Genomic DNA, 15,253 nt, shown 5'->3' with positions numbered 1-15,253 from the left:
TTGAGAATCATTTCACCGTTGATTTCAAGTTGTCGGCGTCCGAGTATTTTAGTAGAGATATCGCTGAAACCCTAGTGAACAGCAATATATAAGAAACGCGAGATTATACTACAAGAAATAACAGTTATACACTTCACTTGCCAGAGGAATGTGCATTCACTGTACGGGAGAACGAATTTATCCACTAGATGCAAGCAAGAAAACTAGACAGAAATACCATTTGCTGTTAACCAGGAGGCGACAATAGCCCCGACCTATCTATCAAGTGTCGAAAAAGAATAGAAATAAACGCATCATCGCAGTCTCGGGATATCCACCTCAGAGTTTTGCATTCTGTTCCGTCTTCGTTGTGGCCAATCACCTGTCATATATTGACCATGTCCAATGAGTTCTTTTACAAGCGGTGATTTACTCACACGCGCGTTAGGGTTATGGCCATGGTTCGCTCAAGGGTCGGTACAGGGTTAGTTGAGAGGCCGTCACACCGTCCTTTGTGTATCCAGTAGGTGAGTGCTTTGCAGCTACTATGCCTATCACATAGACCTAGGCATTCATGGAGCCCTTTCGTCCTGCCAAGATGAATCCCACCTGTATTAACTACTTGGACAAGTGCTATTGATGGTTTAGGAACGGCCTTCAGTCGCTTTCACTCAGAACAAACTAGTATGAAACTCACCTCTCCTGCACCAGGCCCTATAGGGTTTGCGGCTCCTGCTGATATAGATGGATGGGTTCTCCCCGCGACCGCCTAAAGAAGGCAAGTAAGCGGTTGCAACAAATTAGGGCCACAGTCTTTGCAGACACTTACAATTCACAAGGTCCGCCTCTTTTGCCTGCAGCTGCTGCCGCATGGATGTGGTCCTCATTTCACAGTCCTCATCAGTAACTTCCAGGCGCTGTGCCCACGATTCATCCACCTCATCCTGGCAATCAGGCTGAGGATGAGGGCTGGTAGTGTCACCAGGGACTGACGCCGTTCGATCTGTTCGGACCAAAAGCAACCATTCGCCATGTCGATCAGGCATTTCAACGAACCCTGCCGTAGCTAAGAAGCACCTGCCCCCACTGTGACTGTGACTAGTCTTTGGCTTCCACGAGGCGGCATGACATAAGCCCGTCTCGGAGCACTTCTTGGCACATTCATAAGCATTCAAGACCTCGTAGTACATGACATTGGTATTTGTGGCATAGTAGTTACAGAGATATTCGTAGATGACTCCATCGACGGGTTCCTCTTGTCGGCCAGTTTCGAGACAGCAGGCGGCTTTATTGGGAGGTCCACCCATACTGGCTGGAGAGAGACATGTTGGGGTTTGCTGGCTCCAAGTGGGTGTGAATACAAGCGCAAGGAGAAGAAGCCCTGATCTGGAGGTCATGTTAAAATAGTGAGATAGCGTGATATATATATCTAGATAGGGATAAAGACAAACTATTTAGAATAGCGGGGTGTTTCCTATTCACGGGGTATATGCAGAGGACGTCCATACACGTGAGCCAGAATGGAACAGAACGCCTCCATGATGTAATAAAATTTAAATATTATGTTTGTGATCCAGTACAAACCTTAGATTTGGGACATCCCCAGGATACAACCATGGTATTACTCATTGTTAAGTTCTATATAAACCTCTCCATAAACCAATCCAGTACATACGACCACAGGGTGTGGAGAACAGGGCTTCCCGTCCGCTCAGCCGTACTTAAGCCACACGCCGGGAGGTTAGTAGTTGGGTGGGTGACCACCAGCGAATCCCTCCTGTTGTATGTTTTTATATTTTTATTTTTTTTTTGCATATTTGTCCTATATAACAGAAGTGGGTAGATGTCTAGCACACCGACCTTCCGTCAGCTACTCACCACCAGAGAGAATTCAGTACGTCCTGGCATTAATCTGAATGCAAATTATAGTCATACGACCTCGGCAATGATATGAAGAAACTTTACTCTGATTTCATTTCCCCCACCTTAGAAGCCTATGAACGCGTTGACTACATTCACTAAATAACGCCGACGTTGTCAACGTTCACCGTTTTCAAGATGTACTTCTGTGTGTACTACTGCCCGGTGGTCGACATAAGTGACCTTGGCAGATACTGTCGAAGCATAACCGCTACCTATTGACCAATCAAACTTTTGAAAGGCGAGAACAGCGATTTCTCGCAGGAGTGGCTTACCAAACCTTGAGTACTAACAGGCATGCCCGGTAGTTTGAGCTGGCTGGAAGAGAACCCTACAGCGAGATGCCGAGAATGGACCGAGATCTATGTTGGCCTGAACCCCCCAAGCGGCTCAAATTGGATGACTCGTCAATCGATATTCAAGGAAGCTGTTCAGTCAAGAAGGTCGCATATTTTCGCTCTACGACGTTTGGACTGGGAATAGACAGAGTGTTGGTGTGAAGACCACTTCTGGAACCACCGTGTCTGTGGAAGAGGCAGATCCATCCCAGGCCAGGGCTTGGAATAGGTATTTCCTATGACCTCTGGAGCACTCAATAAAGCAGCTAGACAAGTCATACCCTTATGTAGTGTATCTTTACCCCCAAAGCTCCATTGCTGATTTTGGTGGCTGTGTTGATGCGTTTACTGGAGTTTTAGAGACGGTTGAGCGGAACCCCGACAACAGCTTTACGCGGGCCTCTTAAGATTAATTTCTCAATACATCTCCAGCTTTGAAGGCCAGAGAGATGATGAGAGACTAGCCCAGCAGCATTCCTACGGGATCCATGGGCTTTATATTCTCAAAATCAACTGGTTCCTAAAGAGATTGAGATACTCTGTAAAGCAGGTCACTGGCCTTGGGGACCCTCAGTAGTGCGAATATATTTTCCAACCCCTCGCCCTCTGAAGAGAAAGTCAATATTTCCATGGAGGGTATGTTTTGCCTGTAATGAAGCCCCCACCCCTTGGAAAACTTTGCTAGTTGCAGTCAAAATTGTTTCAACCAAAGATGGCTAACCCAGGCGCAAAGCCTTTTTTTGCACGCACGGAATCCGAGATATTTAAACTGACAGTAACATGTTGAATTTTCAAACGAACGTCTGATGTGATTACGTTATGAACCAGAAAGGCAGGTCCAGATGGGACTTTTTGAGGAAGCCGTCACGGGAGAAGGACCGCCAATATGGCGTATGTGTGGTCGGTGTCATTTATGACTCAGACTAGTACGAAGTCTTCCGAGCCCAGGTCTACTGAATACAACAGAGAAAAGGAAAATGAAGTAATACTTAAACTAATAATAAAACAAATGATTGAAGATAAGGACCATCATGGGGTAGGTATAGCCGAACGCCCGAATCCCGTACGCTACCAACAACAGCCGCACTATGCCACCACTGGCATGGGCCTATTGCGACTGGTGACCTATTGATGTCTATGGTCATGGCCGGGGCGTCTCCGAAATCGTATGTCCCATGTATCAGGCAGGCTTGGCTCTTGCCTACCACATGTCACAGCAGTTTGTATTCTCTTATACCATCTCTGCTACCGGGCCGATAGTAATTGACCAGGCCTTTGTTTGGGGTTATTCCGAGGATACGCGAGATTTGGAGGAGATTAGTTTTAGCGCCACAGTGACTTCAAGCATGTTGTTTCCCGTGTGGGATCCACTTGATAGTAAGCAACGTACATATATCTCCGGACTAATGCCGGTAGTATTACTATATGACTGTTTCTGGGTTGGAGATTCTGGGTTAATTCATTGCCGAGTATAAATGTTGCGGGGATAATGCCGCTAAGCTATGTAGTGAAATCTCGGCATCCCGCCGATCCAGGCATGGAGCCAAGACATTCCTCCCAAAGTCACCCCACGCCTGGAGTAAACTATCTGGGGTACATCCAATGAGGATACTCTTCCCCTCCGGCTAAACTTCGGGAACCTGCCTTTCGTCTGTGTTCGGACCATTTCTCTTGAGCTCTCGGATTTGCTCACCGGTAACAGTGCTTGTTTTCGGCATAATCTACGACAACTTACGCACGGATAGAAGACAATTGACCAGACAAATGCGGTCATTTTGTCGGCTTCATGATGTCAGGCCGTCAAGTAAGAAGTGATGCTGGTTCGTCTCGGCCTTTCTGGGGTCAACGCTCCGTAGTTACATGGCAGGTTCAAGGAGAGATCGTCGAATCTTGCCCTCTCTGATTGGACCTCATTATTCCGAATGCGGAACCTCCCGACAGTTTCTACCCCAGAGAAGACGTGATAATTGTTGTACTACTAGTTTAGTACGGTCTCTGGTGTGGTTGCCAGTCAGCCATCGGAATGGTTTATTGCCGTATATCCTGAGCCGACGTCGGAACTGGAAAAGGGAGACCGATATGAAGCTTGACTAACGCTCGATGCGACTATGCCGCAGGGAGCGGGAGCAAGAGTTGATGTTTAAAGTGCATTCAGAAAAGACATGGGAGCAACAGAGTGCTTCCGTGGGCTGCCGCAGGTTCCCCGTGCTCGCTGCGGTGCTGGCCGAAAAGGTGAGAAGAAAAAAATTTGCACACAGTGACCCCGCGAGCGGAATATGGGGAACGGAATTTGTGGGGAACCCTGCCGACCACGCGATTCGAAGCGAGCCCCCGTGGGGTTGTGGGTCCTGGTGAATGAGGCATCAAATTTCCTCAACAGTGCCCCATGCTCCGGACCCTACGGCAGCAACTCATCGTCGGCTGGCAAGATTCTGCTTGGTAGCCGTCGAGCGGACTATAAGTAGTACCTGCTGGTCGGCATTGATCGCAAGATGACTTCGGTAGAGCTGCTTTGAGGTCCAACAACAACGCAGGTGCGAACCATGGCTAGCATTGCTCACCTTATTGTCTCGGGCCTGTTGGCTGCTACTGCGGTCAACGGCCAAGACTACGGCGGATCTGGTCGAGGCGAAGACGCTTTCTCCTATGTCCAGCCCCTTAACACAACTATCCTTGGCCAGTATGGACATTCGCCCGCTGTGCTTCCGTCCCGTATGTCCCCAATCCGGAACTGAATCTACGACCCAGTGTGACTGACTTCCATAACAGCCAATGCAACCGGGTCTGGTGGCTGGGAAGAAGCCCTTGCCAAAGCCAAGGAGTTTGTTGCTCAGTTGACGCTCGAGGAAAAGGCCGACATGGTCACCGGCCAGCCTGGGCCCTGCGTTGGAAACATCGTGGCAATTCCCCGACTGGGCTTCAATGGTCTCTGCTTACAGGATGGCCCCTTGGCCATTCGTGTCGCTGACTATGCTAGCGTCTTCTCGGCTGGTGTCACGGCGGCATCGACCTGGGACAAAGACATTTTATATGAGCGAGGTGTCGCTATGGGAGAGGAATTCAAGGGCAAAGGTGCCCATGTCGCTCTTGGACCTGTAGCTGGCCCTCTCGGACGCTCAGGATATGGAGGTAGAAACTGGGAGGGCTTTGCAGCAGACCCTTACCTAACTGGTGTTGCCATGGAGCTTACTATTCAGGGTTACCAGGATGTCGGTGTTCAAGCCTGTGCGAAGCACTTCATCGGCAATGAACAAGAGACCCAACGCAATCCGAACTATAATCCCAACGGCACCTTGACGGATGTCATCCAGGAAGCCGTTTCCTCCAATATTGATGACCGAACTATGCACGAGCTATACCTCTGGCCTTTTGCCAACGCTGCCCGTGCTAAGGTCGCCAGTGTTATGTGTGCATACCAGCGTCTCAACGGCTCCTATGCCTGCCAGAACTCGAAGGTTCTCAATGGTCTGCTCAAGGAGGAGCTTGGCTTCCAGGGTTATGTCCAGTCTGATTGGGGTGGTACTCACTCTGGTGTCGCCTCTATTGAGGGGGGTCTTGATATGGACATGCCGGGAGGTCTCGGAGAATACGGCCTAGTTCCCGAAGCAGGCTCGTTCTTTGGAAAGAACGTTACTCTGGCTGTCAACAATGGAACCGTTGATGTGTCTCGTGTGGATGATATGATTATCCGTATCATGACGCCTTACTACTGGCTCGGCCAGGACCAAGACTACCCATCGGTTGACCCGTCGTCTGCCGACCTCAACACATTCTCACCTCGCTCTACATGGCTTCGCGAGTTTAACCTGACTGGAGAGCGTAGCCGTGATGTTCGCGGCGATCATGGCAAGCTGATCCGCAGACATGGAGCTGAAGCCACTATCCTGCTGAAGAATGAGAACAAGGCCCTGCCCTTGAAGGCCCCCAAGTCAATCGCTGTCTTTGGAAATGATGCTGGTGAGACCACCGTGGGTGCCGTCAACCAAGCTACCTTTGAATATGGCACCCTTGCTGCCGGTGGCGGCTCGGGAACTGGTCGTTTCACATATCTGGTCTCCCCGCTGGAGGCCCTCAAGTCCCGTAGCCAGCAGGACAACACTTTGGTTCAGTGGTGGTTGAACAATACCCTCATTGCGGATTCAGACGTGACTACCCTCTGGGTCCCCACGCCACCAGATGCCTGCCTCGTCTTCCTCAAGACCTGGGCCGAAGAGGGCTCAGACCGCGAACACCTTACTGTAGATTACAATGGCAACGAGGTTGTCGACTCCGTGGCGTCGAAGTGCAACAACACTATTGTTGTCACTCACTCATCTGGCATCAATGAACTTCCGTTTGCCAACCACCCCAACGTGACCGCCATCCTCGCCGCTCACTACCCCGGACAGGAGTCCGGTAACTCCATTGTCGATGTGCTGTACGGCGATGTCAACCCCTCCGGAAAGCTGCCATACACAATCGCCAAGAACGGCAGCGACTACAATGCGCCTCCCACGACCGCCGTGACAACCACCGGTCCGGAGGACTGGCAGGCATGGTTCGACGAGAAGCTCGAGATCGATTACCGGTACTTCGATGCCCACAACATCTCCGTGCTTTACGAATTCGGGTTTGGTCTGTCATACACGACCTTCGGTCTTTCCGATATCAACGCCGAACCCCTGGCCGAGTCTATCTCCTCCGTCCCCGAACAACTGCCCATCCAGCCCGGAGGAAACCCCGCGCTGTGGGAGAGCGTCTACAACGTGTCCGTCGTGGTCACGAACACTGGTGACGTGCAGGGAGCGGCAGTCCCACAGCTCTACGTTACCTTCCCAGACAGCACCCCTGCTGGAACCCCGCCTAAGCAGCTCCGTGGATTCGACAAGGTGTCCCTGGCACCCGGTGAGTCGCAGACTGTCGGCTTTGAGCTCATGCGCAGAGACCTGAGCTACTGGGACATTGTGTCGCAGGACTGGCTGATCCCTGAGGGCGAGTTCACCATCCGAGTGGGTTTCAGCAGCAGAGACCTGACCCAGGTGACTACGATTACTCCGGTGTCGGCTTAAGGAGGGATATAGAACATAACGGTGCTATGTGATGATGATATCTTGAAATGAGTTCATGTACCTCATTAGAAATATTACCTTTGCTATTCTATTGAGGCTATAATAAAAATATATTGAATGCTTTACGCAATGTATCCATGATAGTTCTCACACTCTATTCGTTCCATGTCGTTCCTCTTGGTGAATAGTCAGGGATGGACATATAGACGCATAGCTCCGAGCTATCCCAAGCAAACCCCAACCATAGATCCTCTAAGCATGTCACACAAAACAACACGGAATTCCCTCACTAAGATGCACATTACACAGACTAAGTAAGATCCATAAAATCAACCATAGGAGCCAACGGATCTGGGACGGACGAGCCAGCCGCCCTGAAACCACCCAACGGCGAGGCACGGTTTGGCCAGGTCGCATGTTTGACAAAGGTGTTATTTCCTCTTGAATAATGGAATCCATCAACACCACTAGTGCTCCTCGGCATTTTCTGGATCCCACCACGTCAACAGAAGTGTCTTGGCGTCTGCTCATGCGTGTATTCATACGGTTCTGTCGACGGACCTCCCACTGGCACTGCACGGTGCCGAGGAAGGTGCTTGTGTGTTTTGCATGCTCGAGGCAGCTTCCCATCTTTTCTAGCGCTTGGAAGACAATATTCAAGTATCTGGCCACTTTCCGATTTACAGGGGTTCATTTCGAAGGCACAGCTGGGGAACTGGTACCTGGCATATGGGGCGACCTTCAACATCAAGATTAGAAGGGAGGTTCTTCTTCCATAATTCTAGATTCTGCACCGTGTTGGCAGTCACAACTTGGGGCGAAGGGATCGAGACTTCTGAAACTCCGTATCTGGGTGATGTGGGAATTAGCCTGCTAGTCATGGAATAGGCATGTGTCTCACTGACAACACGTCTGTCAAGGGCAGCATTAAATCGTACAGGGACACCAATTGAGAAGATATCAGATCGAAAGGAACCATGGTGTAAGGCGACATATCCATTGTCGGGTCTGTCTGACTCATTGCCCTCTGGCTCATGTGGAGTGACCATCGGTTCAAAGCAAGATTCATTCAGTGAGGGATCCTCTTCCAGCCAAGTCGAATACATCGGTTCCTGCCTTCCAGAATGCGGGATACTATCTTGTACGATGGCTTATCCAGCCGCATTGTCTTCGACTAAATGTGCCCTATCGCTTGGATCCCGGTAAACTTGACGGGATGCTTCGGAGCCCTGGCTTGTTGGACCGTCAGCTCCTGCTTCTTCTAACTGTGGAAGCCTCAAGACACACCTTTGCCATCAGTGTACGTGATATTGTTGGCCAGATTTCGGTTGGAGACACGACCAAATGCCTAAAGGTATTTTGGTCGAGTCGCAGCACGTTCAACAGATATCATTATCAATCTGTTGGACAGTTCTAATCTCACAGTGTTCCTCACCTCTGTGGAAATCTTCACAGGTAATCTTAAGAGCGCCAAGGATATTCTTAATAGCCGCATAGCCTTCATCATTTATCCCCGGCCTGAGGAGGCCATGATCCCCGGTGTAGCGCAATAGCTGGTCCACTCTCTTTACCAGGAAACCAATGGAGACTCTCACTTGGACCTTGCCTCTGCACCCATTTGTCGATCGTTACAGTGTTTCCATTTTATTCGACAGTTTTTATACATCGGGGTGTTTCCATCACACTGTTAATGGTTAGCTTAGAATCAAGTCATAGGTTAAATAGTAGACCTAGTTTCACTTTCCCGTCCCTGCAAGGGATGTATGCTGTAGTCACATGCTTGCGAACGGCCTTCGATGCCTGTTTCGAGTCGTCATGTCTTAAATATCTTTATACCAATAGTATCTGCCACCATTTTAAGACAATAGCAACGGTGGTCCAATATGATGTTGAATTGGGTCAGGGATTTAAATACCGGATGAGTTTGGGGAGAACTTCTCACGTGTTCCTTCACAGCATGTATACAAACAATCCAAGAGATGTAGTTCGGTAGGAGGAAAATGTGCTTCTATAAAGTCGTTGGTGTAGATTTGTCTAGGCCCAAGGGTGCCAAGTAGAGTGCTACCATGGCGAATAAGATTTGGTAGCCATTCTCCTTCTAGAACACAAAGAGGATGACAGAGTATCAAGTTATGAATTGTAGAACTATTGACAGCATTCACTGTAAAATGTATAAGTACATTGTAAATGCATGCCACTGTATATGGTACATCCTGTGTCCAAGGTTGTGTGTTCCTGCTTCGAGCGACTGTACACTGTGATGCATAGACTGGACAAGTTCATCCTGCAGAGCTCCAGGTCTCAATGACATGTAGGACTCACGATCTATTAAAAGAGAAAAAACAGACAAAAGTGACAGGATCATAACGACTGTGATAAGCAAAAATGCTTCGACAAGATCGGCAGAAAGAGCAACGTAATATATCACTGGCTTATACATCTCAAACTCACGACAAAAGGATATATTGGATATATTAGACAATTCGGGGTATGAAAATAACAAAGACACATGTCGGTTCAAGCGCATTAAGGGTGTAAAAGAAGGTCGTCTGGTACCATGGCGGAGGGTACATTATGATTATGATGGCTGGTATATCAATTGGCATTCTGGAGTGTGAAACCAATCCGATTGAGTTGGGAAAGCCGTGGCCTGCGCTGGCTGGTGCATGAACATGCCAGAGTGTGCAGTAGTGTAGAACCGAGCAGCAGAGTCATCCTCTGGTAGCATAACATAGCTCATATTCATGGCCCATGGTGAGGATGATAGTTCCGCTCTTGAACGCTCCATCGCGGGGTTGTAATAGTCGAGACCAGGATGTATATACCTGAATTGAGGCGTCAGTTCACCGCTGTGCGTTCGGATTTTCTCGTCCCTCCTGGAGTACCCCAGAAGAGTTGCTAACAATAGAGGTGACATACCGTGGACCGTATCCAGGAGAAACATCATGATACTCCCAAGATGGGCTGATCGCTGACATGGCTGTAGCAGAAGAATGGAAAGCATTGTGTGGCATAGTTCCAGTCGCTTTTTGCGTATCATGCATAGTATCACCCCTTTCAGGCGTATAAAAGTCGTCCCTAGATGTAGAATGGCTCATGGTTGCTGAATGTACCATTTCATCCCCACTGTGAAGAGGCGACTTGAAGCCGCTCTCATTGCTCAGGTCTTCATGGTGACTCATGATAAACTTGTTCTGACTGCGGCGACGAGATAGCTTGGTGACACCCCATTTCTTCAAGCGACTCCGTAATTGAGTCTCACTGTGCAGGAACAGCCGATCGGTCAGGACATTTGTCTTCCTCTAAGGACTCTTTGGAAAGCCTCACCTTGGGTTGAATGTCTCCGAACGAATTCTTTTAAGAACTTGTTTTAAAGGCCATTCTTCCTCTTGATAGAGTTTGATGATCAAGCCTCTCTTCATCTCCCACATTCTAAAAGAGATCGTATGTTTCATAGTGGATGGTGTTGGATCAATTGTTCAGTCTATCCCAGGCTGATTGTCAAAAAAACATGGTGAGAGATCAAGGGGTCCTCTTGAAACATATATACAACTGGGAGACAGGGATACTTCTGCAAAAGAAAATACGAACTAGGTAAACGCCCCCTTGAGCCAAAAGCCACCAAGGTTACAGGCCGATCGCGCAGGCACAAAGTCTAAAGCAAAGTTGAGCGAGGGTATGGCTCGCCACGTGTGATGAGCAATTGAAATGTGATAATCCCGGGCCCACTGCTGGATGAACGCCCTGAGTTTCATCTCCAAGTTTTAGACTTCCTGGATACCCTATTCTGACTATCCTATCCGAGCCTATACCCACCTTCGTCTAGACGGCCCCTCCCCCCCTAAGTCTCGCAGTAACTCTCCCGGTGGAGACGTACGCCATCGCGATTTCTTCCATGGGTTACCGTTCGATCTCGAGCCCTTTTTTTTTCCCACCAAATAGCACCGAAATCGAGACCGACGAGGCGGTGCTCCCGTGAGTGATCCATGGACAGTTCTCCCATGATCGCCCGGATGTCTCCATCACGATGAGGTCCTGGTCAGACTTATCTGCGATCGAGATGTCTGCTGACCTTTCGGCCGGAACTCACGATGTACGCGTGAACGGCACTAAAAGGTGTAGAGTGGGTCATCGACCCATGGAATACTTTTCCTCTATTTTCCTCGGTTAAGTCGCATCAGACATGGTTCACCATGCGGGTGATTGGCCACCTCCAAACTCTTAACGCATCACTCCAATGTGGGGGTTTCGGGCACGGTTATCTGTCCACCCAAAATGATACTCCTGTCAAGGCTTGTCGGCTGCCTCGTCCCGGATGTGTTCGGACTCCGTCCGATTAGTCACAACAAACCACGTCCTGTCCAGGTCCCTACCAGAACATCTATGATGTCCTGGCTACATTTTCGACCTTCCGAAAATGTAATACGTAAGGTTTGCCGAAATGTTGGTGCGCGTGGGGGATTATTGTGGGAAGGGGCGAGCGTCGCGACAGTGTCTTCTGCCTAGTCTCAGCAGTAAACAAACTACTGCCCCTCTCGCTAGATAGCCTCCAGTCCAGATTACCCCGGTGACCTGGGCCTAGAAGTGATGTAGGACGGCATACTAAAATGGTAACTATCTCTCCGGAATTGGCGGCAATAGGTCGGAAAACTTTGTCGGTGGGAATCGTTCATAAAAGGTATGGCTTGCAGAAGCACTTCATTATACCTGGTATGAAACGTACCTGTTACAACCCTACAGATAGATTGATCTACTCTTGATTGAACGAATAGGGGCTGATCTGGGCGATTCCTCCCCTACTATGCTGGCTTGTCCAGTCCTAACGTCTCTCGCGGCGCAGATAGCAATTACCAAGATGAATGAAGTAACACAAAGTGTTCTCTGGTACACTATTCTGAAAATAGTCTTGCCCAGTCCGTAAACACCTGGTAAACTAAAGGTAGCCCAGGGGCTAGTCTAACAGTCGAATCATATTCAGCTATGCGTATTCAATACGACAGCAACGTACGATGCATATCAGTCATAGGATTTGAAAGCCATAATTTCTGCAGGCTGTTATAGGTTACAACGATCTAAATCATATACATTGTGCATTGAATAAAATACATGTAAATATGAACAAAAATCACTAGAACACCTAGCTCTCATCGCCCATCCTTGGGCAGAGGTGGCAGCGGAGGCAGATTGTCCTGCACAAATGGTCTCGGGCTTTTTACAACCCGAACACTGGTTGTCTTTAGGATTTTCATGTCCTCGCTCTCGAACCCCTGGTGTCGTAGCTGGGCAAACTGCATATGCCTCAAATTCCTCTTTTCCATCATCTCATCATCGCACTTGATGTAGTGACCCTGTGGGTGAAATCGGTTCGGCAGATTCATTGATGCCTCATGGATTTCATTGTTCAGGTTGCTGTCCCGCGCAAGCTTGCGGATGAGGGAAGCCATTCTCAACTCAATGTTGAGCTTCACCACGTACGTAACCGGGTGGAACTGGATGTACACCATTGGGTTAGGCAGGAACATGAGTCCAATGAGCATAGCCTAGGGGTAGAATGTCAGAATTGGTCGAGGAGAAGGATAAGAAGGTGCGGTGAGCTTACGTCCATAATTACGGAAATGAACATCATTCGCATGTTGAAGCGAACTAAGGGCCCGTATTTTTTTAGTCCGTTTTGGCGGACCAGTCGCACACGCACAACGCGCAGGAACCAAACGTTGAGACACGCATCGACGATGCATATTAGTAATTTGGAAATCGGGTCCCAGTATCGATTAATGAGGACAAAGCTACAAGGAAAGGTTAGCCGGTACTCGGAGAGAATAGGAATAAGGCACTCACGTATGATTGACTGGGGGAGTCATATGTGCCGGAATCCATATACAGAACACTGCAATGTTGATTGCTGTTATGAGGCAAGCAGTGCCCCATTTGACCCTTCTCGCGGTCTTCTTCTTTTCCACCACAATGTAGATGCGGTTAATGATAACTTGCATACAACATTGGATTTCAAGCGCCCAGCAGAATAGTAGAAGTGCCAGTACAGGTGCACTGAGGGGAGAATGTTAGCACCAGGCCAAGCTGTATCATCGGCCGGTTCTCAGGGGCCATACATGACAGGTACAATTCCCTCCAGCACAAGCCATCCCATTACCCCGATTACCACATTAGACAGGATTTCAATCCAAATAAGGATGACGAACGGGCTCTTCCAGGGCTTCTCAATTTCTGAAGTCTGCTTGATTGCATTCCAGACTGTGAGGAAACCGAACCCTAGTGTGAAACCCGCCGCCAGTCCGACGAGCTTGAAGTCGCTGACTGAAGGTTCCATGTTTCGACAGGGACTGCAATAACACTACTGCGTGCCTGTATGTGAAAAGGGATAATGCAGGACGTATAATAGCTACGCCTTGGGAAGATGCAGACTGATACTGATGGGGTTTAAGTGTCTCATACTGACTCAAGTCTGTAGGGGTCCAATGGACCCTTCAACCTTGGTTTACAAACTTTTGTAGTGCGATCCTGCTATCCTTCACATTGTTAGTTCGAGGGTCCCAGGTGAGGCAAGCCCCGCGAAACTCAATTGGCGTGAAGTAATGGCATGAAGATGACGGATACGCTATCCTGAAAATGAGACCTACCAGAATTGAGCCAAAAAGCCACCTGGGCAAAAATAACCGAGGTGGTGTTGCTTTGACAGTACACGTGGGAGAAACGTCCTATCGGACTGCGTTTATGCCTGACGAACGTTTGATCTGCAAAGATGAGCCATAATTTGGAAACCTAAATCTCTAGCGAATGCCAGGGGATAGACGGCACCAGACCGTTGAAGTCATCTGCAGGTGTGAACGGAAATTCGGCAGGAAAGGCTCACACTTGTTCAATTGGATACTCATTTTTCCGATGTGTTCAAAATTGATAGGAAAAATGGGGCGCTTCTGCAAGTTCTTTCGGCCGTTGTGAATACGTGCTTTGGACCGTAGATGGCCCAAAAAGGGCAATTGGAGACCTCTCTCCATGTTCCTTCAAGCCATGCACGCGATACTTTCCACTAGAACGTTAGGGTTGAAAAGCCAGGTGAGCAGGGGGAAACCGAGTCCATACCATGGAATTCCAACCTACCTCCAAATCGACAACGAACCACACCACGACATATGCCAAACGAATAAACATGCACAACTTCCCTGTTTTTCAAGTGGGGCTGTCCTTTAGACGCTAAGCTCTGTATAGAGTTCATATCCAAAAAAAGCAATTGGTCTCAGCCTGAATCCATGGCTCAATCGGTGGATCTCGGGGTATTGACTGGTGCGTTAGACTTTTCCGCTGAGGGTCCAGAACACGGACGCTGCTCTGTCTCCGTTCTCTCAGCCCACCAGGGCTTGACAATTCCAACAAATCACCGTTGAATGCCTTGGAGTGATTTGCTTCGATACGCCAATGTCAGGCCCATTGTGGCAAAACGATCGCCCGTACCTCCTATCATGCTAACTATAACAAGTGGACATATTAGCACCTTCCAGTATAAGGAAAGGTCGGGGCGCCAGACCCACTGATCTAGTACATTCTCAGTTAAAGGGCGCATCTACCTTATCAGCTACAGAGCAAACGGCACGCGGGGGTTGTCCGTTGGTTCCTTGGGTCCTTGAGTGATACTGCCCACGCTCCCTGTCGGACATGAACGGGTTGATCACCTCAATACATCAATTAAGTTATTATGGAGTATACTAAACTACTTCCGTTGACATGCTAAAGAAATAACTAAAAGTAAAAAAGTAGAGCAAAAAAATAGATAGGGCCAGTCGACCTACTGATAACGAATTGAATTAAATTCTTCAATAAAAAAGAGTAACTCTGAAAGATTAATGAATAATAGAAAGTAACGAAAGTATAATAGGTATATAGATACAAGAACCAAAAATAATATATGAAAAAAGCAAAGACACGTACCAGAAGAGAAAAAAGAAAAAAAAA

General features: G+C 48.6%; 4 protein-coding genes across 4 annotated transcripts; 1 reads left to right on the top strand and 3 right to left on the bottom strand.

The window, feature by feature from the left end:
• Positions 1-779: 779 nt before the first annotated feature.
• Positions 780-1,286, bottom strand: BDV37DRAFT_280491 (uncharacterized protein; the record flags this gene model as incomplete). Its single annotated transcript, XM_032086583.1, has 1 exon — positions 780-1,286. One exon carries the CDS (start codon positions 1,284-1,286, stop codon positions 780-782), a length of 507 nt encoding a protein of 168 aa, XP_031944200.1.
• Positions 1,287-4,780: 3,494 nt separating this feature from the next.
• BDV37DRAFT_291588 (beta-glucosidase) lies at positions 4,781-7,285 on the top strand (the record flags this gene model as incomplete). The annotated part of the gene is made up of 2 exons (XM_032088982.1): positions 4,781-4,949; positions 5,007-7,285. 2 exons carry the CDS (start codon positions 4,781-4,783, stop codon positions 7,283-7,285), a joined length of 2,448 nt encoding a protein of 815 aa, XP_031944199.1.
• Positions 7,286-9,715: 2,430 nt separating this feature from the next.
• Positions 9,716-10,933, bottom strand: BDV37DRAFT_46585 (Clr5 domain-containing protein). The gene is made up of 3 exons (XM_032090708.1): positions 10,613-10,933; positions 10,205-10,546; positions 9,716-10,110 (listed from the first exon to the last, which is right to left on the bottom strand). Exons 1-3 carry the CDS (start codon positions 10,738-10,740, stop codon positions 9,864-9,866), a joined length of 717 nt encoding a protein of 238 aa, XP_031944198.1. The 5' UTR covers positions 10,741-10,933; the 3' UTR covers positions 9,716-9,863.
• Positions 10,934-12,348: 1,415 nt separating this feature from the next.
• Positions 12,349-13,787, bottom strand: BDV37DRAFT_46579 (uncharacterized protein). The gene is made up of 4 exons (XM_032090707.1): positions 13,396-13,787; positions 13,124-13,333; positions 12,885-13,071; positions 12,349-12,825 (listed from the first exon to the last, which is right to left on the bottom strand). The coding sequence occupies exons 1-4, from the start codon at positions 13,611-13,613 to the stop codon at positions 12,430-12,432; spliced, it is 1,011 nt and encodes a 336-aa protein (XP_031944197.1). The 5' UTR covers positions 13,614-13,787; the 3' UTR covers positions 12,349-12,429.
• Positions 13,788-15,253: the final 1,466 nt, after the last annotated feature.

This window comes from Aspergillus pseudonomiae (assembly GCF_009193645.1).
Source record: "Aspergillus pseudonomiae strain CBS 119388 unplaced genomic scaffold BDV37scaffold_14, whole genome shotgun sequence".
In the NCBI taxonomy this organism is placed as follows: domain Eukaryota; kingdom Fungi; phylum Ascomycota; class Eurotiomycetes; order Eurotiales; family Aspergillaceae; genus Aspergillus; species Aspergillus pseudonomiae.
The sequence above is the reverse complement of the archived record's forward strand: the minus strand, read 5'-3'. Positions and strand labels throughout refer to the sequence as shown.